Raw genomic sequence first — 23,954 nt, forward strand, 5'->3', positions numbered from 1 at the left:
TGCGTCGTCAGGACACCCATGCGGACACAGCCTTCGGTCCCAGTTACACGGCTCTCCTGGTCAGCAGAAGATGCCAGTGGGATACGAATGCTGCTGCTAAGGCAGCTGTGTCATGAGGAGGACCCGTGGCCATGCTGCAGGCCAGAAAAAAATGGAGCCCTTGTTCGCTGCCTGCTCAGTGCTAGTCTAATGTACTCAGGTTCTTCTGCCATGCCCATCACCACTGTGTCTGAGCCCCTAGGCAGGGAGAGCTTTGAGACACGTTGCCCCGATGCCCATAGCCAGTGCCTGTCTTTGACAATGAAGGAGCCAGGCACAGAGAGCGTGGAAGGGAAATAAAACACACTCCTTAAATCCCCATCAACAGGCCAGGCCCTGAGCTCCTTGCTCAGCCCTACAAATGCTCATGGATGTTGGAAAGCTACACCCTGAGATCCTGCCATGGGGCTAAAGCTGCTCTCAGTTCCAGCAGCATAAATCTGGAGTGACTCCGGAGTGACTCAGCATCACTGAGGACAGAATCTAGTTTTCATGTTTACTCAGTCCTAACCCAGGCAAACTCCCATAAAAGATTAACAGAAGTCTTCAAAATTTGGCCCACCAGCATTGAGTGGCATTAGGGTTAAACTGGTTCCTCACAGGACCCCCCCATTAGGCAGGGTTCCTAATTCCACACATCCCAGTTGAGTGGAGTGAACCGCACTCTACTGAACAAGGGAAGGCTCCCTTTCTCTGCCTCCTCCAGCTAAGCCAAGCTTTGGCCCAATTTGCCCTGAGAGAACAGGGTAGGGGAAGAGATGACTTGATCGCTGTAGCTGACCAGTAAGTTAAGAGGAACTGGAGAATGATGAACCACTGTCCTGGGCCCCCATCCAAACCCTCCCTATGAATTCTGGGAAGGGATAAACCACAGCCCCATACAAATTAGGGCTCCCTTGGAAATTCAGGCCTTGAACTCAGTGTCCGTGGTTGAGAGTGGGGCTATAACGTTGCCCTGCAGCTCAGAACAGGGCAGCTGCAGATTTTCACCTTATGAACTCCCTGCCTACCCTACACACAGGTGCTGAGTGGATTTGTTGAGAGACTCACTTCTCTGCTTTGGCCTCTGCTCTACCTGCACAAAGGGCCTGATCCATAGTCAGTGGGAATCTTTCCACTGACCTCCCAGGGCTTTGCATCAGGCCCATACCGTACACAGATAACAACTAGGGCCATGACACTTGAAAGAGTTCTAGAATGGAAACAGCCCAGCAGCTGGCAGCATCCGCAGTAAAACTCACGCGCTGCCTTCGGTAATGAGCTTCTCACCACACAGCAGCTGTTTTCCCAGGAGTTTGCAAGAGGTTTCCCAACTACCCTGCCCCACCCAGATAGGAGCTGTGCTGACTTGCTGGTGAGGGCTCACTGTCTACCAGACAAGAGCCTTCCCAAAAAAGGGCAATAAGCTGGAATTTGCCATTCCAAGAACAGTGGGGAGGAGAGACAGGTTATCAGCTAAACAACGGCCTGCCTGCCGTGCTAAAATGCAGGATGAAATAATTCCCCCACTGCATACACGCCAAGACAAACAGTGTGCTCACGCCCCCACCCACACACGTCCCCATATCTGCTCTCCCGGCAGACCCCCGATGTGAACACATAGAAAAGAAAAACAGCAGCTTCACATCAATAATATATTAAGTCCTTAATGGAAACATAATAGATAGCTGAAAGGCTGCAGCAAAGGCCCCAGGGGCTCAATATCTCTGCCAAATTGCTGACAGCTCCTCAAAATAATCCTACCAGAGTGAAATCCTGCACTGACTCATAAAGGGAAGCCATAGCAAGGGGGGGGGGTGCTCAGTCTAACAACCTGCTGCTTCTTTATTCCACCCAGCCCGTAGAGATCACGTACCCTTGAGAGCTTGCAGAGAGCAAAGGTGATGATGGGTAGGCAGGAGAGAATGAGCCCAGCCACTCCTGAGATGTCAGAGCCTCACCCCACCCTAATTGCATCCTCACCATTGCTAGAAGCTTCCCAAGGGCCACTGTGGAGGTTCCCATCTCTAAATATGACGTCTCCGTGTAAAATGTAATACTGAGATGGCTTTGGTCAAAGGCCATCTCCTTGGGCTACTAATCATTGGTGCAAGGGTGGCATTAGCCACTGGATACAGCCAAGTCTTCCCCACACGGCCACGACTGGTTGATGGAAGTTGTCACAGGGCTACTACTCAGCGAGGCTCTCTGGTGCGACACTAACCCAATACACCTGCCTGAAACTGTTACCAGAGTCCATCTTATACACCCACCTGCCTCCCTCATGTGTATTGCCCTTTCCTCATTGCACACAAAGTCCTCCTCTGAGCTGCTGGGGGTCCTGTGCTGTGCATTCAAGTAGCACGTCCACAGCGGGTTTGTGTTTGTTCGAAGGCAGAGGACATTTGGTCCTGCCAACTATTCGCCAGCTTGAATTCAAACCTCTGCTGACTAGCATATATGAGACGATGAGAACACCTGCTGCAGGCAGCTTGTTCAGACCTCCAGAGTAGCTAAGAGAGCCCACTTATTATCAGGAACCTTTAGTCTAGACCCCTAGGTTACCTAGGGAGGTGGTGGAATCTCCTTCCTTAGAAGTTTTTAAGGTCAGGCTTGACAAAGCCCTGGCTGGGATGATTTAATTGGGGATCGGTCCTGCTTTGAGCAGGAGGTTGGACTAGATGACCTCCTGAGGTCCCTTCCAACCCTGATATTCTATGATTCTATGATTCCTTAGCCAATCAGTGTTGATCCTATAAGAGGCCGGTATTGAATCATATGATCGAGACCCTCCACCCTTCCCTAGGTCCTACTATTTCTCCTTCCTGAAAGGCACCAGCGCAAAGAGAAAGAGCTACTGGCTGGTGGGTTCATTATACCCGGTATTCTAACTCTGACAAGAATGAGCACGTCCACCAGAAAAGCAGCAGGGTCCCCTCCAAACCAAGGAATTGCTCTGGCTTCCCTGATAAGCTCATGAGCTAGCCAGCCCTGCCTTTGAACCGCTCTAACAAGCAACAGTGGAAGGTCCTCTTGCCTGTGTCAGTCAACTCAGGTTGCAGGGACGGAGGAGATATTTCCCCTGCTTGGATGCAGTGCGACATCCTGCTGGGGTGTCCCTTCCTCCCCTCTCAGGATGAGCACAGGGGCCAAATCCCAGCTAAGTAGGCTCCAGCATGCCTCCTTCTCTCTCCGCTCAACAGAGTTTCCTAACCACGCAGAACGTCCTCTGCTGTCACACTGATCTGGGGCTTAGGCCAGGTGGGGAGGATATCCAAAAATCGACAGCCGGCACAAGTGAGGGAGGGAACGCTCCTGAGTACAAGGCCTGCTTCTCTACTCCCCATCACCAGATTTATGGAGAGGAGAGGACGATCGGGCCAACAGACTGGATCAAATCCCCTCTCATTTACACTGGACTCTGGATCTGCCCCCGGTAGAGCTGAGCAAAGAACTACTTTTTCGGTTTGGTGGCTGAACTGAAAAATACAAAAATTGTTCGTTTTATTCGACCCAAAATAGTTCCCCCCCCCATTTTGTTTTTTTGGGTTTTTTTTTTTTTTTACCCTTGGTTTGTTTTAAACAAAGCTAGCTAAACTTCTAAATGAAACTCCATTTCAAAATGAAAGAGTTAAAACATTTCATTTAGAAAATGTCAAAACAAAACATTTTGACTTGTTCCATTTTTTCCCCCCAGACAGAAGTATTTGCTGAATTAGAGCCAAATACATGAATAGTTTCACTTGAGCCAAAGCTGGATTTTTTCAGTAAATAAACAATTCATCTGAAAATTTCTGGCTGGCTCTCACACTAGGGTCACAGAGCAGCCTGGATCCCTGTCTAAAATACACAGTGGTTATATACCTATCTGAGCACAGTGTCATCGGCTGTTTCCCCACCTACGCCAGTTTCCTGGTCATAGCAAAGAGAGGACCAAAATATATTCGTGAATTACAGCAGACATTGATTGCTCAAAGGAGATGTACAACGTAATGAATGTAATGAACATTCAGGGAGTCCCCTGGAACCAGACCCAATGGTACGGGGTGGGAGAAAAGGAGCAGGAGAGGGGACAGAGAGAGAGAGAATGTGCTGATTATAATTACCCTTGTTCTCCTTTATCATGTGCTGTTTCTTGGTTGGGAATTCCACTGGTTTGTACAGTCATCCAAGAGGATTGCTCATGTGCGCACACACATATACTCACATTGGATCAGACAGGGTACAGGTCACCAAAGAATTTGTCCAAATCACTTCTTTTCTCTAAAATGTAGCTAAATTGATCACTTAATTAACTCCAGGTGTGGGCTTGATGCCTCACCTGCAGCGCTCTCGACCTAATATCTAGCCATCCATCCATCCAATCCAGGGTGATCGTACCGAATAATACGAGAATCTGAGCACCAAAGGTAGCTCTGAATAATGGCATTCAACCACTCCGCTTCACCTTGACCAGAAACTGGGGGCTGCCCCATGGGATCTTGTGGGGGAAAAGGAATGAACAGCAGGGTAAAATTGATTAAGGATGCCTTGTTCACCATCTAAACTAAGGGGAACCAACTCTGGAGCAGGAGGCGAACATGTGACTAAGCAGTTTATGCACCCAAGACTCTTCTCCACTTTGCAAAAATCATGTTATTTTTCCTTTCCATTACGTGGACGAGTATCACTTGGGTGAAGCCAGGTGGTCCAGCATTTACTATGGGGAACAGGCTTATTTGAGGATTAACAAAGGGGAATAAATCACTACTTCCCACACACACCTGCCACAGACCCCCAGGCCACAATACAGGGATCTGAACTTCTCATGGGTGTTTGCTCAGGGGTTTGGTTCAGCCTCACATCTAGCTTTATTATTTTTTTAAGAGTGCAGAGCAGGGCTGGCAAAGCCCAGAAATTGCCCCTGAAAATGGGAAATGAGGCAGAAAATCATGACTCATTCCGCACTGCAAGTTTTGCAGATCTCCATACAAAAGCGCAACCAGAGTCCCCACACAGAGATCTCACTGTGAGACTTTCTGCTCTTCCTACAGCAGCTCTGCACAGCCCTGGGCAGCATGGATTCACTTGGTGAGTACAGAATTTCGTACAGTCCCTACCAGCAGAGCAGAAGATCTACTGCAATACTGCCTAAACTCGTAGCTCTGGAAAGCTGAGGTCCTCCTAGTCCCATTGACTCCAGGGAAGTCACACGTATCCTGCTAGGGCCCTGAGTTTGAGTCTGAAATTCTCATCAGCCCTGTAAAACGACCTTAGAAATCCAAGCCTAGTCCCTAGGGGTCATTGATCCATATAAAAATACAATGAGGAAGGGGGCTGAGGGGCAATGGCAGAGTTGCGAAGGTAGAGGAGCTCTAAGAGTCAGAAATTTTCTGACCAAATATCAATCCATTTCCTTCACGAGCAGTAAAATCCACCCACGTCTAAATTAACAAGCGTATCTAGCACACCATTCCTCAGCCCAGGTTTTCAAAGCACTTTGGGATAATTAATTAAGTCACATAACACCCACAGGGGGTAAGTAAAAATGTATCATTATCCCCATTTTACAGATGGGGAAACTGAGTCATGGCAAGTCACATCATAATATTCATTAGTATTATGGTTAACAACACTTAGCCCTGTTATGGTGCTTTTCATGCACAGACCACAAAGCACTTTACCAAGAGGGAAGAGTCATTATCATGATCCCCACTGATCAGATGGGGAAACTGAGGCACAGAGAGGCGAGGTGGCTTGTCAAGGTTGCACAGCACGTCAGTGCCAGCACCAGGAATTGAACCCAGATCTCCTGATTTTCTTTGCAACTCCACGACACCCCCACACACTCCAGTGGCTGGACATTTCTGAATTCTGCACCTAAGAATGCAATCTTTTTATTACCCAGCTCTCTCTCTCTCTTTTTTTTTTTTTTTACTCATTACCAGTTTCAGTTGCATTTCTAGAGCAGCAGACAGCAAAAAAGGAAATGATGCCGTATAAACATGCTGAGACAGAGTCTCTCCCAGGCCGCAGGGAAAAGCTACAGCAATGAAATATGACTGGGTCCCACCCTGAGTGATGGGTGGAGAACACCCTTGATCTTGCTTGTGAAATGGAGTGGCTGCTGCACGGCACGGCACAGCAAGGGGAACACTTGCAAAAGCAGCAAAAATACATTGTTCCTCCAGAGACGCTCATCCCCTCCCATCCACTTCTGGAAGCTGCTTCTCTATCGCAGGCAGAGAGGCAACCTTGATCTAGTTCTGTGAGGAGCCAACTTGCATTGGCCAGGGAAGCAAATGTTAAGCTTGCGGCTATTGTGAAGGATGCAAAACCTTAGATCGGGACTCACGGATTTGGGCGCCTGGGCTTGTGGCTGTATGAAACAAACAAAATCCCTCTTTCTTTAAGAAATATGCCCCAAGCATCCTTTTTTCTCCACAGATGTTTCAGTAGCAACAAATAACGATCTTGATCCTGAAATCCTAACTCAGGCAAAACTCCTGTTGAAGTCAGTGGGAATTTTGCCTGCAGAGAGAGTGCAGGACTGGGGATAACAAAGCCATATTCCATGGTCTGCTAAGGCCCATTCTGCGCTGCAGCTGGTGGGGAACTCAGTGTGAGCAGGTGGACTCTGCTGGAAGAAAGCAGGTAGCTAGAGCTCTGCCACCTCCTGCACCAGCTGCTTCCACGAATGTCATGAGTTTGAAGGTCTCAGGACAGTTCCTAGTGGAGAAGTGTCACAAAAGGGCATTTACTCATTAATGTAATAACAGGCACTAATTTACCTCCATGTTAGCATCATCATCAGACAGACCAAAGAGTTAAAGGGTCATGGACACCAACTTATGGCCTCCTTGCTAGGATGGCCAGCTGTCTGCCTCGTTTGCAGAGACAGAGCGCTCTGCTGCCTAGTATGTACCCATTCATGGGTAAGCGGAGCACTCCAGCCTCTAGGGCTGCCAATCCAGCACCTTGCATTCCCCACAACATTAACATAAAAGAAAAAACTAGGGGGCAGGGCAACATCGGCAGGGAAAGGCAACCGTGGGCCTAAAGGGTCTTTTGCTGTGCTAATTATATGGGGCTTCTGCTCCAAGCATTCCTTCCCCTTTCAGAACCCTCTGGGTCAGACGCTGGTACGCTGGCCAGTTCGGTGCAACAGCTGCAGCCTGGATGAGTCCCTGGCTGTCAATAGGTCTGTGGTCACCAAGATGGGGAAGTGGTGGCAACCTCTAGGTTCAGGACTGACATGCAAGCTGCCTGCAGGTGCGTACAGTACCTGCGAGGGCCTCTCGCAGGCTCCCGGTGCATGACTCAGACCCCACTGCGCGGTGTGGCTCCATGCAGCCATCAGCGAAATGAGATCACACAATCCACCACGCCCATGGCATGATGATGTAACATTCAGAAGGGCCCACATTTACCCAAACACAGGTCCTCTTTCTGTCAGAACAATCCGACATAAGGCTGTTGAAAGTCCTGGGTTCTATCCCTGCTGATCACCCATGGTACATCATCAAAAGCCTCTACCAAGGGTACACCAAAGGAGAGCACCCATAGGGCCAAGTTCTGATGCCCTCACTCAGGTTGAATACTACCTTATTCCATGAGCGGTCCAACCAATTTCAGTGGTGCCAAGTGCAGAGTAAGGTACTACACAGCAGGAGTGAGGATATCAAAATCTGGTCTTTATTAATAAGTAATTTGCAGGCTTTTATCTATGTGTGCCAGCCACTAGCGGGAGACATGATCACACATGCTTATCCAGAGTGCCTCACATAGTAAAATGAGATACAAGGGAAAACCCAGGAGTGACAATGCAGATTCTCCAGGTAAAGAAAACTGCAGAGGAAAGAGAATAAACGAGTAACACGCAAACCACGGGCCAACCAGCAACTCCATGTACTTCCTAGATAACTTCTCTTATCACCAAAGAGACATTGGGTAGAATCAGTGATTCAAGGTCACCTACTAAAAAGAACAATATTTAGAGTGCAAATTCTTCAGGGCAGGGACCGTATCTTACTGTAGGGGATAGAGAAGGATTTCCTTTAGTACTTTTCATACTATCAAGGCTTGCAAGGATTATAATGGATCACTGTCCCAACGTTTTGTCTGGACTCAGTGAAAAACCTAAGTGATGTCACGCTCTTATCACTGCCCTGCTAGCTCAAAAACCTTTAAGACTTCACAGAAACGATAATTCTAATCAAGGCATCATGAAAGGTGTTAAGGAAATTACCCCTCTTATTATTGCCACCTTTTCCATTTCTTAAAGTAGAGGAAATGCAAATGGGAGACACACCTGCATAACAGAGTTTAGACATTTTATGAGTTTCAAGCAAACTTGAAGACAGAGCTCAAAGTTAGCCAAAAACAGGTGGTGGTGGAGGTTGGGTGGTGTTTGCATTCCTTTAATACCTCTAGGGAGCCAGCAGAGTGGAAAAAGAAGTTCCCCTGTCTGGATGTAGTGTGTAATCTCACGGGCCCAAGCACATTTAGGCCTGGGGTTACATTTTCAAAAGCACCAGTGTAACCAAAGACTCAGCACCATTTTCAAAAGTGACCACGGAACTTAGGACCCTCACTGAAAGTCTATTGGACTCAGGCACTTTGAGAAACTGTACCCCTGGCCCGTACCTGGAGAAGAGACCTTCAGGGAACAGCCAGGTGCGGCACAAGTCAATAGTGAAGTCGTGCCCAGCTGCAATGCTAGGGGGCACTGTGCTGTTGCGGGTGCCATCTTTTGGAGAAGATGTAGAACAGAAGCCCTGGTCATTCCCAGTCATCTCATCTGCTTTTTTCCAAGAGGACTCAGTGACCCTCAACCCTAAGTCCTAACTCTAACCAGCTCTGAGTTTGGGGATAGGTTTGCATTCGGATCTGACCTGTGAGTTCATTGCTAGTTGCCACTCAGGTCAGATACACACTCTCTGCCCGCTGCTCAGACAACACCGGGCGCTCCTGGTGGCCACAGCTGTTGTCGGTCAGCTGGTGCTGGCTCGGGGATATGGAGGATCATTCAACAAAGCAAAGCACAGAAGACGTGAACCGGTATCTAAATTGTAACCAGCCTTTGGCGCTCACGAGCCAACAAAGACACAGCATTTATAGCAAACATGCGGGAACGAGAGAAGGAGCAAGACCAAAGCTCAATAAGGGGAGATTTAAATCCCCAAACTGCCAGCTGCACCCCCAGGGTGTTTTTACACAATGGCCAAATCACTGAGAAGTATCACCGGGCTTTGTAGGGTGCTGCAAATACCACTCAGGTTACGCTGGATTCAGTGCCATCAGCTTGGCTAAACAGAGGGCTCTGAAATGCAGCATTTCCGCCTCAGGCAGAGCAATTAGGTGGGGCAACAGCTTCAGTGAGACCTACCTTCCTGCCTACCCCCCGCACTCCTGCTGCTGAATCTTTCCCTTATTTGCAGAGATAAGCCTGAAGCAAAATACTGGATCTGGTTTCAGAAACAAGTTTCCTTGAACCTACCCCCGTAATGGCCCCAAACCATCCACCCAGAAGTAGAGGAGAGTTCTGATCCAGATTGTGGACTGCTGAGATCCAGGCTTGTTGTGCTGCCCAAACAAATTTGTTACCTCCGTTCTCAGGGAACAAGAAAACTTCCTCCCTTGCCCACCTAGAACATCTGGAGGCTGTTGATGTCCATCTTACTCTTGTCTCCACGGCACAGTTGGCTCCCCATATTGACCAGCAGTCCACTCCTATGGACTCTCATGCTGTGAGTTGCTCTCTGTACCCCCCAATAGCAAGGCACCGAGAAAAGAACACCTTACCGGATACCCCCAGTTGCTGTTTCCTGTCTGGACTTTGGCATAATAGCTGCCCCGGGTCGTCCCATAGTTAATGCCATCAGCCAAACCATCATACATGGAACCTGCAAGCAGAAGAACAACATTAGGAACGGAAAGCTAAGCTCCTATGTGGTTTGCATGTGGGACAAGGAGTTCTTTGTTCTCTGATGGGTCAAGGTCTTCCCCACTGTCCACCAGAGAAGGACAATGGATGTATCATAAATCAGGGGGAAAAGAAGCCCTCTCTCAATGGACATGGCTGCATAAGGCTAGAAGCCCCTTCTGAGTAGTCATTGGGAAAGGAATAAAGGGCAGGAGAGGGGTGATCCGACCTTCCAGTCACCTCTAAGGATCACAGTCTTCCACCTTTTCTTGTGTTGGGTAGTGCCTTGCTCTGAGAGCAGTCCCACGAATTTCAACTACTCATTGTGAATTAAGGTGACAGACTCTGGCCCTTAGCTAATGGTGGTGGAAATGGAGTTTAGAGGTTCAGTTCTGTCCTTATCCAAACCTCTTAAATCAAGAAGAAACCCTGCAGGTTTTCTAATCAGCTACCAGCATAACTCAGCCCAGAAACATGAACTTCTCAACAGCCTACAACTGACCAGCCCTGCTGTGTAAAGCCTCTTTCCATCTACCTTCCACTGGCAAACTCTAAGAAGGTAATCCTTGCTTCATTTCGCCCAATTTCCCCTTCCTTCCAAAAGCCTTTTATATGAGGTCACATTGACCATTAAGAACAAAGATTAGAAGAAGTGTTAACTGTCCTCCAAGCTGGAACTCCATTGTACCTTGTGACAGCACAATACAGTGTGAGTTAGTAAGACCTACATTTTTGAAAGTGCCCACTAATTTCGGGTGCCCAAAATGAGACATCCAAGGCCTGGTTTAAGGAAACGTAAAGACCCAAACTGGCTCCAAATGATGGAATTCCACTGGAGCGCTAGGCACTCAGCACCTCTGAAAATCAAGCCCAAAGCATCTCAATTTGAGCACCCAAATTAGCGGGCACTTTTGAAAATTTAGCCCCTTCATCTCTTAGTAGAGATGGTCCTAAACTGGAATTTCCATTCAACACGAAAGTCTGGAAAAGAATTTGTTCCATTTCAGAATGAAAAAGCAGAATTTCAAAATTTCACACGGAAAGGAAATCTGAAAAAAATAATCAAAAATACTTCATTTTGAAAATTCCAAAAGAAAATTGAGCCTGGAAGCCCAAGCTCCATGGTCCCTGGCCCAGCCATTGCTGCCAGAGCTTCCAGGCTCTCTGTCAGTTTGGCTTACGGGGAGCCAGAAGCCAAGAAACTCTGGGAACCTTGGCTGAGGCCCTCCCAGGCTCCCAGCTCTGGGGTAGGCAGCCTGGAAGCCTTGGTGCCCACAGCCCCAGGCCAGTCTGCATGGCTGGCTGTCCCAGAGTTGCAGACTCTGAAAGGCCTTGGCTCAGCATCCCACCTGGTGAGCTTACAGGAAACCTGGCAGATTTCTGATGGACACCTGCCTACAGGTCATCCAAAGGTTCCATGAAATATTTTGTGTTCTAGAAACAGGCATTTGTTGGTAAAGCCTTGTTTCATCAGAAAATTCCTCACCAGCTCTCTTTCTCCCTCTTACAGCTTTGACTGTTTGGTGTGCCAGCTCTGAGACACCCTGCAGTCATTCACACTGAGCTGTTCCTCTTCAAAGTGCCTTACAGCCACTAATGCCAAGATGCTCAAAGGTATTTAGGCTCCTAACTTCTAACTCATTAAAAACACCCACATTGGGTCATGAACAAACATGGCGCAGGTGAGCGCTCCAGCCCAGCCAGCCTCTGGAGGCTGGCATATTCTAGTTATCACTCTAGGCCAGAGTAATAGCATGGAGGATGACCATGACCATGTGATCATTCTAGGCTGGAGCACTATACCAGAGGGGGAGAAACACTGATCCAGAAGAGGTAGGAGAAATTACCCAGAATGGGCATCTGCAGGGAAATTTTCCCCTACCCCTCAGTGCCCATGTCTAGACTGAAGATTCCATTGTCCATTAAACTCAAGAGGTTCGGAGAGTAACTTCTCTAGAACCAATTCTTAATTTGGGCCAGGGCTTGCCAGGGCTGAGCACCAGCATCTCTAGGCTTGGTAGTTCACAGCCCCGGCACGTCTGAGCTTGCCACATCAGTTATGACAGTGAAAACAATTTCTTGAGCCCCGGCAAATAATTGCTTGAGCCCCAGCACCTCTTTCATTACAAATTAAGCACTGTCCAGAACCCTATTAATTTCTCTATAACCCTACTCATTTCATCCGTATTCACTTCCAAAGGACTTTCCTATAAGGGCTGTATTGGCAAAGGGAATGGCAAGACATGTGTGGATGGATGTACGGCACACTCGCGTCTCTCCAGTTTGAGTACTCCCCCACTCTATGCATTCCCCTGGCACAATTCTCCGTGTTGATTTCAATGGTTGGTGCACTGCTGCTGGGGTGGGGAAGGAGTAAGGTGGGACATGAATCTGTGGGTTTAACCCATGCAATTCTTCCCAGTGATATGTGTTCGCTAACAAAGCCAGCACTAGGGACAGATTCTTTGGCCCCAGTTGCCTGGAAATAATTTCTTAGCTAACACTCTCCTGATCTCTTCTCACGTCCAATAACACGCAGAGTGGAGCTTCTATGCCTTCCTCCCTTGCCCACTTCCCATGCAATTCAACAGCTCCCCTTTTTGTAAAAGGGCCACTCTCTACAGCAAAAATCAGCAGCCTTACAGCTCTGCAGGCTGGGAACTTGCTGCTTTATTCAACTTCATCACAAGAGTCAGGAGAAAACTCCATTAACTAGAAGTAAGGGAGGGGTGGAGCCTGGCTCCATCCCATAATGCTCTGTGTAACCCAGCTAACCATAGCACAACGACTTCCCGACACACTCCTGAGGACAGGAAGGGTTTGGTGCTCAGGGCAGGTCATGGGCTTATCTGACCCTCACTGTTTTGGGGATCATTTCTCCCCTCCCCTCCTTTTTCATAAGGACCTTCCCCAATTTGCCCTGAGCTGCAGCAAGACCCTTTCTTTCCCTAGCTGAGCATCACCCCGAGTCATTCGCGCGCGATGCTCGTCAATGGAGAGGGTGCTAAATGCTTCTTGAATTGGGTCACCAGCCAGCACAGTTGCACGGTCACTGCCTGCCAGGCTGACAGATATTGTTTCACTGTTTCTTTGTACTCCCCCCGTCGGTCTGTAATACTAAGTCTGTGAGCTGTTTGGGGCAGGGGCTGTCTTTTTGTTCTGTGTTTGTACAATGCCTACACAATGGGGTCCTGTGCACTCCAACAGTACAAATAATAAATAAGCCCCTTTGAGGCACATCTTTGCTTTCATTGCGTAGCTTCATTACTATGGGCTGGACTCACAAGGAATTTTGCATCATGGACAGTTCGCCCCCCCCCCCCGTGAGATTTAACGATTGGCTTTATTACTGAGAATTTCTGTTGTATATATAGCACCAAATGTGCTATGCTCTTTAAAGCCTGGGGTGTGAAATCTGCGTTCTCTACCGTCATGGAATTGTGGCCCTCAGCTGGTAGAATTGGACAGGAAATTCGAAGTCCATGCAAGAGAGCATCAGGGGCATGGGGAAATCAGTGTAAAACATCAGCCTCATATTGTCCTGTCCTACTTAAATAGTTGATGCTTCGGTTTATCATGAGCGGGGGGCTTTGATACTGGCAATCAGCTGATAGGAGAGGAGGACAATGTAGGTCTCCCATAATCTGCCTTTCCAAGTGGAGGTGGCTGTTGTGTATCCCAGATCTCGAGGCTCTGGAATTGAAAGCCAAAGTCTCCTGGAAAATGGCATGGCGAGGGGCGGAAAAGGGAGAGTACCAAGGAAAAGTCCCAGAGGAGGAGCATTTATGGAACCCTTTATTGGGGCTGGGAAATCCGCTGGTCCTGCTCACTGGGGAAGAGTCTACACTTGCCACCAGAAGTATTAAGACCTAATGGTTCAATGTGTACTGTACACCATTTATTTTAGCCCGGCAGTTAATGAGATCTTTAAAACGCATGCACTTGGACCAAGCCGCAGTCTGTGTAAGCCAGAGGGTTCCTAGTGGCAGGGTTAGACACAACATGAAAGGACCACACCCTCAGATGTAGATCAGCACAGCTGCACCAGGGGTACTGGCAGAAAGAAAAGGAGTACTTGTGGCACTGGAACCATTTGTATAGTGGGGGTGCGGAGAGCCACTGAACCAACTGTAAACCCTGGATACAATGAGAACAGGAGGACTTGTGGCACCTTAGGGACTAACAATGGTACCTGAGCATAAGTTTTCGTGGGCTACAGCCCACTTCATTGGATGCATAGAATGAAACATACACTAAGAAGATATATATATATATATATATATATATATATATATATATATATATATATATATATATATATATATATATATATTATATATAACACACATACAGAAGACATGAAAAGGTGGAGTAAGAGGCTAATTAATTAAGATGAGCTATTACCAGCAGGAGAAAAAAAAACTTTTGTAGTGATAATCAAGATGGCCCATTTAGACAGTTGACAAGAAGGTGTGAGTATACTTAACATGGGGAAATAGATTCAATATGCGTAATGACTCAGCCACTCCCAGCCTCTATTCAAAGCCAAGTTAATAGTATCTAGTTTGCATATTAGTTCAAGCTCAGCAGTTTCTCGCTGGAGTCTGTTTTTGAAGCTTTTCTGTTGCAAAATTGCCACCTTTAAGTCTGTTACTGAATGTACACGATGGAATCTACTTCAAGCCAGGGGGTGGGGCAGCACGCTTCGTTCCAGCACCTGTGAGCTGCACTGAAGTCAACAGCAGCTATGCTGATTTACACCAACTGAGATCTGGGCCACAGCATTCTAGTTTGCAGCTGTACACACTAAAGGTGACATTGAACAGAGAGATGCTGGCAAGAGCAGGCTCGGGGCTGGCTGTATGGATCTCTATCGTTACTTAGAAATAGCTTTTCTTTTACAAAGAAAGTAAGTCTTTTGGGTCTGCCCCTGCAAACCTTGTGTCTTCAGTGGGGCTGCCCATGTGACTAAGGGCTAGTTGCAGTGAGTGAGTTGCAGGAATGCCATTAGTCAGTGGAAGTTAATCAGATTTCTCACAGGCAATCTGACCTTAAGCAGGGCTAAAAGGACTGATGGAGGGATAGGGGAGGAGATAAGCTATGTCAATGGAGCAGTTTTTCCTTTTTTTTTTTTTTTTTGCAAATTCAGAAGGTTGTTTTTTTTCCAAACCTATCCTTTCCAAACCTTTCCAAATCTATTTAAAATTGCAAAGTGACACCACAGGAATAAACCACAGCCACCCAGTAAACAAGGAACAACCCAGGAACCCACACCACAGCGAGGGAATGGGTGTGTATTAATCTCATTCATGTAGCGGAGAGCAGCTCAACAAGAACCAATGGCTGGAAGTTGAAGCCAGACAAATTCAAATTAGAAATAGGGAGGGTGATTAACCATTGGAACAAACTAACAATGGGATGTGATGCATTCTCCAGCTCTTGAAGACTTCATCTCAAGACTGGCTACCTCTCTAGAAGACATGTCTTAGCCAAACACAAGTTACTGTGCTCAATGAAGGGCTAATGGGATGAAATGTTATGGCCCATGTTATGGTTTTAAAAAAATATCAACGTATGTTTATTCTAACAGCTCTGGAGTACGCAAAGTCCTCTATCCAGCCACAACAGAGATCGGCCTGGGGCGGCAACAGAGTAAGCTTCCCACACTCACTGCCATAGCAGTAGGAGCTGTAGGGACTCATCCCAGGATGAGAGAGTTCATTTTCCATGGCCCACTCATTCACTGGCCTCTCTGCACAAGGTGGGCACTGAGTTGCTGTTGATGAAGACACCTGCTCACTCCGAATCAGCCTGATTTGGGGTGGAATTTTCAAAAAGCACCTCATTTTAGGACCACAAGCCCCGTTGACTTTCTACAAGCTCCTGGGTCACATAGGACCTTTTGAAAAATCCCATGCTAATCCAACTCCTTTCAAGTGACTTTGCTTTGAGATTCCACCCCCACCCCACTCTCTAGGGAACTTTGGGATATCTGCTCTGTTTTCCGGGACCTTGTGCAATTTATATACCATGTGACGAACCCAGCACGATGTTGGGTGCCATAACATGAAATGCTATTTAGTCCCTGAATACACACAGAAGAATTAAAAAGCAGACAATGTCCCAGAGTCGATATTTCCTAAATATCTTGGCCAGGAATGTCCAAGGTGATTACCAACAATTAGCCAAATTTTCAACAGCAGCAGCCAGGTGTGAAGCATGGATTTAGGAGCCTATCTACCTAAACAAGGGGCCTGGTTTTCTAAAGCACGGAGTGCTCTGCAGTTCCCATTGAGATCCATGGGAGTGGTGGGTGCTCAGCACTTTGGAAAATCAGGGTGTTTATTGGATCAAATCCTCAAGGGCGATTCTGTTTCAGAATGTAAATATCTGCCCAATTTCTCCACACATTTTTTGAATGCCACCCACTCCTGCCCATCAGCCGTAGGCTGAATCCCCAGTAGAGCTGTGGCAAAGGTGTGGGGCAGAATCGTCACGGACACCTGCAAAGATTTCTCCCTACAGTTGAGGTGTTCGTGGTGAACAGCGACCATAACATCACGAACTGGCAAAGTTGTCCGAGTCCCTGCCTCTTCATCCGGCACCTACTGTCAGCCTGGTTTGTTTCTTATTCCACCAGATCCTGAGACCACAAAGCCTTAATCGACAAAAGTGAGAGGAGCTAGGAACAGATTTACACATGACCACATCTTCCAGTTACCCCTGTGATTAGCACCTTCAGCTGCCACAGACAAGCTTGCCTCTGCCCTCTTCAACACCACCTCCTGGCTCCCACAATCACAGCGGTCACAGCTTCATACGCTACCATCCTGGCATAGTATGGGGTACTGCCTACACACACTCCGCCACAGAGCTGCTACATCCCCCATGCAGTGGGTTTGGCAGGCAAAGAAATAGTTCAAGGGGGCTTAGGAAGCCAGCTGGAACTGTATAAACATTTGGCCCCTACCCCAAACTCCATAATGCAGCCCTGCTTCTCCTCGGAAGCCAACCCCACATTCGAAATCAAGTGCTGCTGTTACCTAGAACATTTGGATATTTGACCCCTCTCATATTTGAGTCATCTATACATATCTGCCTTGAGACTCTTACAACCTTGCAAAGCCAGTCCAGATCCTCAAGGGTTGAGACCTTTGCATGTCTCATTCAGCATCAGTATCACTCATCCTTCCTGCTAACACCTCTCACTATCCTTCCATCACAGCTGGACATCTTCTCCCCAGGAGGATGTCCCCCAGCTTTGCCGCTCTTACAGCGGGAGTGAAATCCAGATCACAAGGCCACTGGAAATCACAAGCACAATTGAGACCGGAATAACTCGGCGCAATGGACGGTGAGAGCGGCTCAGCTGTAGGTGACCCAATCACAAAGCCCTTCCCGACACATGGACCACGGTGCACGGGGAGGGGGAGAGGGTTTGGCTCTGAGGATTTTTTGGTTTTTGTTTTTTCCCCCTCTGCTGGAGAATTTCTACAGTTCCGCAAAGGAAGAACAATGAAGCAAACTCTAAAGAGAAAGGATGGTCCTGGGGTTAAGGCTCTGCCTTAAGAGACAGGGCTCTTCAGTTCTTTTCCCATCTCTGCCACAGACTTGCTGTGTAACCACGGATGAGTTGCTTTGCTTCTTGTACCTCACTAACCCTGTCTGTAAAATGTGAGCAACGTTGCTGACCTGCTTTTCAGTCAGGTTCATAAAAGCGCTTTGAGCTCAGGTGCAAAGTTATAGTAATGAGCAGGGGGAGAGATGATCGTCACCTTTCAAATGTGATGGGGATTCCTCGTCCTCCTCCATCTCCTCTTAGGTGCTAACAAATCGACAGAGCAGCGACTGCTAGAGCAAACCAGCCACATGCACAGAATGTATCCTGTGATTTACAAAGCGCGGGCTCTCCACCACTCTAAACTCCTTAGCACGCCTGAGCCGCCACACTGTCCCTGTATAAAGACAGCACATGTCTAGCTGGCTGCACTGAGCCTAGCAGGGCCATTACAGGAAACCATGCATTGGGCTGCTCATGGTCAGTGTTCCTAAGCCTGGACTAGAGGGGGAGGAAGCCACCCAAAGGGCACAAAGCTGTGAGCCCAGATACAGAGCAGGTCATAAGACATTTGGCAAATAATCCAAACAGCAGGGAAATACGCAGAGGAAAGCTGGGAAAACAGATCACTGTCTGGGAAGTGAAACACTATTTAGAGTCAGGGAACAAGCAGTTAATAATGCTTTGCACCTTCCATCTGATGCTGCCAAAGCACATCATGAAGATACATTAACTATGCCCCAAAGCAAGCCATGAGAAGGGGATGACTGCCACTTTCCACATGGGGAAACGGAGGCACGGGTGGTTAAAGTCACTTGCTCAGGATCACACAGCAACAGAGTCAGGGATTGAACCCAGAGGTCCTGACTCCTAGTCCTGTGCTAGCCCTTCCAGAGGCTGTAAGATTTCCTGCCATTTCCTCTGGACAGAGAAATCCCAGCAGGCAACTCCAGAGAAACGGGCCAGCTTGTCTCTTTTCGACAAAACCCAGCAGAACCAAATAGCCTAGATTACAAAGACCCCAAATACAAACCCACTGTGGGTTCTCAGTTGTCTCAGGGAGGGGGAACGTGAATCCCTGGCTACTCGGAGCGCGGCAGCGCGGAGCAAACCCTTCCTTTGTTTTACCTCGGTTGGAGTGCCCAAGGTTCGACGACTGAGAGGATTTTTGCTTCTGCCGTTTCACCGTCATCATCACCTGCTCCTGGACTCTCTGTTTTCCCGTGCCCCTAGTTTTCAGCTTATGATCCGAGGGCAAGGCCAATGTAGAACTGGCCTGGTCTTGGAAACACTCATAAGCCAGGGCTGTTTTCAGCGGAGAGTGAAGCATGGCTGCAGAGAGAGCGAGTGGAGCGGAACTTCACCTGACTGCACTTCAGAAAACAAAATGGTAACAATTCTTGAGCTGGGGTTAAACCTCAAGAATCCCTCCTTGCCATACGGCCCTCTGCTGCTGGCTTCTCCGCGCTCCTTCCCCTGACTCTCCAGCTGGGGTGTGAGCCGGCACGCCCTCCGTCAGACTGGATATACAGCCCCCTGCCTGCACACACCCACTCCGAGAGCACAGCGCGCTCAGCTCAGGTGCTGCAGGGCAGGCAAGTTATTGCTGACCTGGATGCGATTGCGCTTTTTACACTCATTACATAAATGCACCAGGCAATAGGGAAGCGAGAGCAGGCAGGTGGAGTGGGAGGGGAACAGGCTCGGGAAGCTTCATCCTCGGAGTGACGGCTTCCAGTTCTCCTTTGCAGATTCATTGCCAGCTGTGTGTCTAGATAGAAAACTCTACCCTGCATGACCGCCCTCCTCCCTGGCAATTGATCACTGGGCCCTTCCCCATGCAGCCTGCTCCCGCCCTTCTTTGCTTTGAGGTTTTTTCTTCTCCCTAGTACGAACTGGATCAGCATCCAGCACCAACAGCCTAGGGGATAGGTGGCTTCTCTACGCTGCAGGGTAAATCCAGGTCTGCTAGAGCAGCCACGCTGCAGTGTAAACCCGGGTTTCAATTGCTGGACCCAGGTCTCTCAGCCGTGCCAACGCGTCCGTATTGCGCTATGCTGAACTTCTGACTTTGTTGCAAGCCCTGTCATTTTGCAGCTCAAGCTGCAGATCCAAGTCTCAGCAGGACTCAGGCTCTGACCCACCCCCACAGCAGGGTCCATGGGCACAAGTCCAGAGGGGTTCCTGGCCCAAGTCAGACTGATTTCTGCACTGACGGGAGCAGGGTTTGGGCTCAATCCAGAGTTTGAGCTGCCTGGGTTGACAGCGCAGCACAGACGTACCCTATGGGGCAAGAGACGATTTCAGACGTGGTGTCTGCTCAGAGGACGTGTGTGGGGGCGACGCACTACACAGAGCTCAGGGGAGCTGGGTTCAGATCCTGGATCTTCCACAGACACCCTGTGTGACCCTTGGCAAGTCAATCTCTCGCTGACTCCGTTCCCCTTCTGTCAAAGGATAACCCTTCCTTTGTCCACTTAGCCTGAAAGCTCTGGGGGGCAGGGAACGCCTCCCTCCATGTGTATGGACAGTGCAGAGCACAATAAGGCTCTGTGCTCGGTTAGGGCCTCTAGACCCTGTTCTAGTCCTGGCACTGGAGCACAATGGGGAGCCCTCCCCAAAGAGAGACCCCTCCAGAGTCAGAACTGGTCCTACTTCTGCTCTTCATTCCATGCACTCGACAGGAAAATGCACGGGACCCTGGCCCGGATCCTCAACCATCTGTAGGTGCCTAATTCCCATTGAAATCAATGGGAGTTAGCCCTTTGAGGACCTGGGCATCACTTCCACTCCAACATGAAGATGGCCTACAGCTTCTCACTAAGAAAATCAAATGCAGGTACCAGATACATGTATGATACATGTGTAACCCTTCTGCCCATCAGAGTCAGCAGCAAGAAGGGCCAGGTTCGGTATCTAGGAGTTCCGTTCCAATAACACAATGCAAAACCGGCTCGAGCCCCCACCCAGTGACCTGGGACAAATATATACCACCCCCCTGGGCGCCTCTAAGAGGCAATACTTCCCCTCTCGCAAGCACAGAGTCTGAGTGTAGCAAAAGCCTTTTAATAATAGAGAGAAACAATGTGGCATTATGCAACACCACCAACAGGATTCATAACACAACCCATGAGCAAAAACCCACCCCAAGCAAATTGGGCCATGTCCTTTCCCTTTGGTTCTTGAGTCCAGCAACCCAAAAGTCACCCAAAGTCCCAAAAGTCCAACAACCCAAAAGTCTCTGTCCTTGGTCAGGGCAGCCCCAGAGTTCGAAAGTTTATCTGCAGTTTTACCTCCCAGCCTGGGTGGAAATGGGGGGGTTAAGGGGCACCTTACGTGGTCCGAAGCCAACTGCCTTGCCTCTCTGTGGGGCTCCACTCCGCTCTGCTCCACCAGCCGTCCTGTGAGCCGCTCCAGCTGTCCCACAAACTGTTCTGCTCCACCAGCCATCCCATGAACTGCTCTGCAATATAGCTTCAGCCCCCCTCCCCAACACAGCACTTAGAGATTTCAGCTTTTAGTAATTTTAGCTCTTTAGTGATTTCAGCTTGTAATAGGGAAGCCTCAGTGCTGGTGCACCATTGACCCAAAGTGAATTCAGCTCAGCAGCCTGCAACTAGACTCCTAATAGAATCAAAACTAGCTCTGATATTCCACAATGGAGAGAGAGAAGAAGATGCATTTAGAGCCCTCACCAGGGAGCCCATACCACCAAGTATTAACACCTGTCCCCAACCTCTCTCAGTTCACTGCATTTTGGAACCTATGACCCTTGCCTAGCAAGTGCTGCTTAGTTGATGGCGAGTCCCTCCATCATAACAAAAGGCCAAGTACAGTTCCACTGTCCTTGATTCACACAATCAGGATAATAACAGTTTATTCTTCCTGCCCCAATAACAGAGAAACTGGGGCTCCTACAGCAGCCAAAGTGACCATCTAAGCGGGGTGGGTGTGCCTATGCAAATGAGACCAGCCCCTGAAGTTCTTTTCCACAACCTGCCACAACTCGCCACCAGGTGTCAGGGTGGAGCTCATCCTGACTCTGCTTGCACACACATAAGAAGCAGAGCAGGTCAGAAAATTTAGGGGTGGGGGAAATTTCGGGGCGGGGCGGTGGGGTTGACATTAAAAAATAGAAAATTTTAACCCAAAACTACCAAAACCCATTTCCCCCTCAAATTTTTCAGCTTTGAGTTTGTCAGTTTTCCAACCAAAAATATAAACATTCTTGGGGAACCAGATACTCCCCGCAACCATTTTCGTTCGGTCAAAAGCCCAATTTTCCAGCCCTAACAAACAGGTGCATCTGTAGGAAAGGGAGTGTGAAACAGACAAATTCAGATGCAGAAGCAGGCCGAGGCACTAATTAGGATCGGTGTAGGCGCAGGTACCGCTGAGTACAGGTGCAGGGCTCAGACACGCTTCAGGAGGAACAAGCTCCTCTGCATTTCTGTACAGAGATCCTTATAATGCAGAGACTTTACATGCTTCATCCTGAGGCTTCTCCTTACTGGACCTCACTGACACAGAGGGTCAGTGATCTGGCTTTGCATGGCCGGAGGGCTAACTTGAAGTGCTGGCTGGGGTCATACATAAGGTTGATGGGCTTTGTACAGAGATGTGAGGAAAACATGGAGGGGACTTGGTCACCATTTCGTTCTGCCCTTTTTCACACCTCCCTGAAACATTTTGTGAGAACAGTCATTTGACTAGGGTGACCATACGTCCTGTTTTGGCTGGGACAGTCCCCTTTTTCAGCTCTGCCCCAGCCATCCCTCCATTTTTGCCAAAACTGGGCATTTGTCCCAGCTGCAAGGCAGAGCGGGGGTCCGGGGGGGGTCAGCCGAAGGCAGCACTGCTTGCAGAGCTGACCCCCCCCCAGGTGGCGCGGAGCTCAGGGGGTCAGCCCCAGCCGTGGGCAGCACAGGGAGGCCAGCTCTGGCAAGCCCAGCGGGGGCGGAGGGGGCATGGCTTGGGAGAGCCCCAGCCATCCTGTTTTTACTTTAAGAAATATGGTCGCCCTTAATTTGACTGTAAAACTGCCACAAATTTCACGCTTTCGTGACGCTAGGATCACTGTCAAAACCGTGAGAAAACACGGCAACGTTCACACAAAGAGCGCTTCAGGTGTATCCACGAGTATTTCACCCACTTTTCTTCTCACTTTAGTCCCTGCTCGCTCACTTGTCCACTGCACCACAAAGTTATTATCCCTCGTATGGGATAACCTACACCGGTGGAGCATCCGCCAACCAAACCAAAGAGTGCGGTTTTTAAGAATCTTACTGGAAAGAACCAAGGCCATCAAAATCACCGTAAACAAAGGAGCGTCCTTGCAGCTCAGTGAGAATGGCAGGTCTGGCCGGCATTAGAGGCGCCATCTGCACCGTGGCACAGGGGAGACAATGCTGAAGGTGTGGAGACTCAACCCCAGCCCTGCTGCGGTGTCTTATCAACAAGCAGGGTGCAAATCCATGCATCTGCAACTAGCATTAAGCAAAATGCCCATCTGCTGTCCTGGGGTGGAGCACACGATTCTCTAAGGCATCAAAGGAGCTTAAGATGTGAGCGATGGAAGTGTGGCGGGCAAAAGCAGCCGCTGGCCAGCTTCCAATGAGGTGCCGAGCACTGATGGATGCTTTCACACACCGGAGCAGAACATGACAATGCCATGAGTCACCGCTCCACACCTCGCAGACTAAGGGCGACACACCTTGTGCATCTGGCCTGTTCAAAGCATTTTTGTTCCGAGTTTCTGGGACTCTTGCCAACCCGCTGATTACAATCAAAGGGCTCGCTGGCCTGATACTGCTCCCAGAATGCTGCAGATCTCTCTGTTGGAACTTGTCAAGCGCTCCTGAATTGACAATGCCTACGGAGCTCGCTCTCAGGTATCTTCCCGGAGAAAGAACAGCTGACCGGAAATCTAGCCTGCCACCAGATTTCCAGCGTCAGCCCCTGACCACATGTAATGTTTCACAAAAGGCCCTTTCCTCCCCAGCAATAGGACCCACGCGATGCTGCCGTGGCATGTGGACCTGCAGAAGGAGCTGGCTGGATGGCCTCGCAGCCAAGTGCAGCCCAGCAGGGTGGGATTTTGACTCCTAATTACGTGCCACAGCACTGAAGCACATAACATTAGAATGGCCCCTTCTATGGCACTGAGAAGGAGAAGGCTTGGGGGGGGGCACTGGGAGTGTCTTGGACAGCCTCCCCAACATTGCTCCTGCTTCCAGTGAGCCCCCTTGAATCTCCCACCACCAATGTTCCTCTAATTTTTGACAGGCCGTGTGCGCAAAAAAATGTTTCTGTGCAAATTGTTGTGCTTCTGTGCAAATTTGTGTGTGTGCGGTGTTTCGCCGTGTGTGTGGGGTTTAGGATCTGTGTGCGTGCGCACACGTGCACAGCTTAGAGGGAACAGTGTCCACCATCCCAGCCTCTTCCCTTTCGCCCTCCTGTCAGCAAGACCCTGAG

General features: G+C 48.9%; 1 protein-coding gene across 1 annotated transcript in view; it reads right to left on the reverse strand.

The window, feature by feature from the left end:
- Positions 1–19,020, reverse strand: part of PKP1 (plakophilin 1) — a 51,024-nt gene extending 32,004 nt beyond the window's left edge. The window contains exons 1-2 of the mRNA XM_037885052.2: positions 18,609–19,020; positions 9,802–9,902 (exon numbers count right to left, since the gene is read on the reverse strand). Of these exons, the coding sequence (XP_037740980.1) occupies positions 9,802–9,902; positions 18,609–18,810 (303 nt within the window). The 5' untranslated portion in view covers positions 18,811–19,020. The remainder of the gene's footprint in view (positions 1–9,801; positions 9,903–18,608) is intronic.
- Between the last annotated feature and the right edge of the window lie 4,934 nt (positions 19,021–23,954).

Source organism: Chelonia mydas, chromosome 21 (genome assembly GCF_015237465.2).
Source record: "Chelonia mydas isolate rCheMyd1 chromosome 21, rCheMyd1.pri.v2, whole genome shotgun sequence".
Taxonomy (NCBI): domain Eukaryota; kingdom Metazoa; phylum Chordata; order Testudines; family Cheloniidae; genus Chelonia; species Chelonia mydas.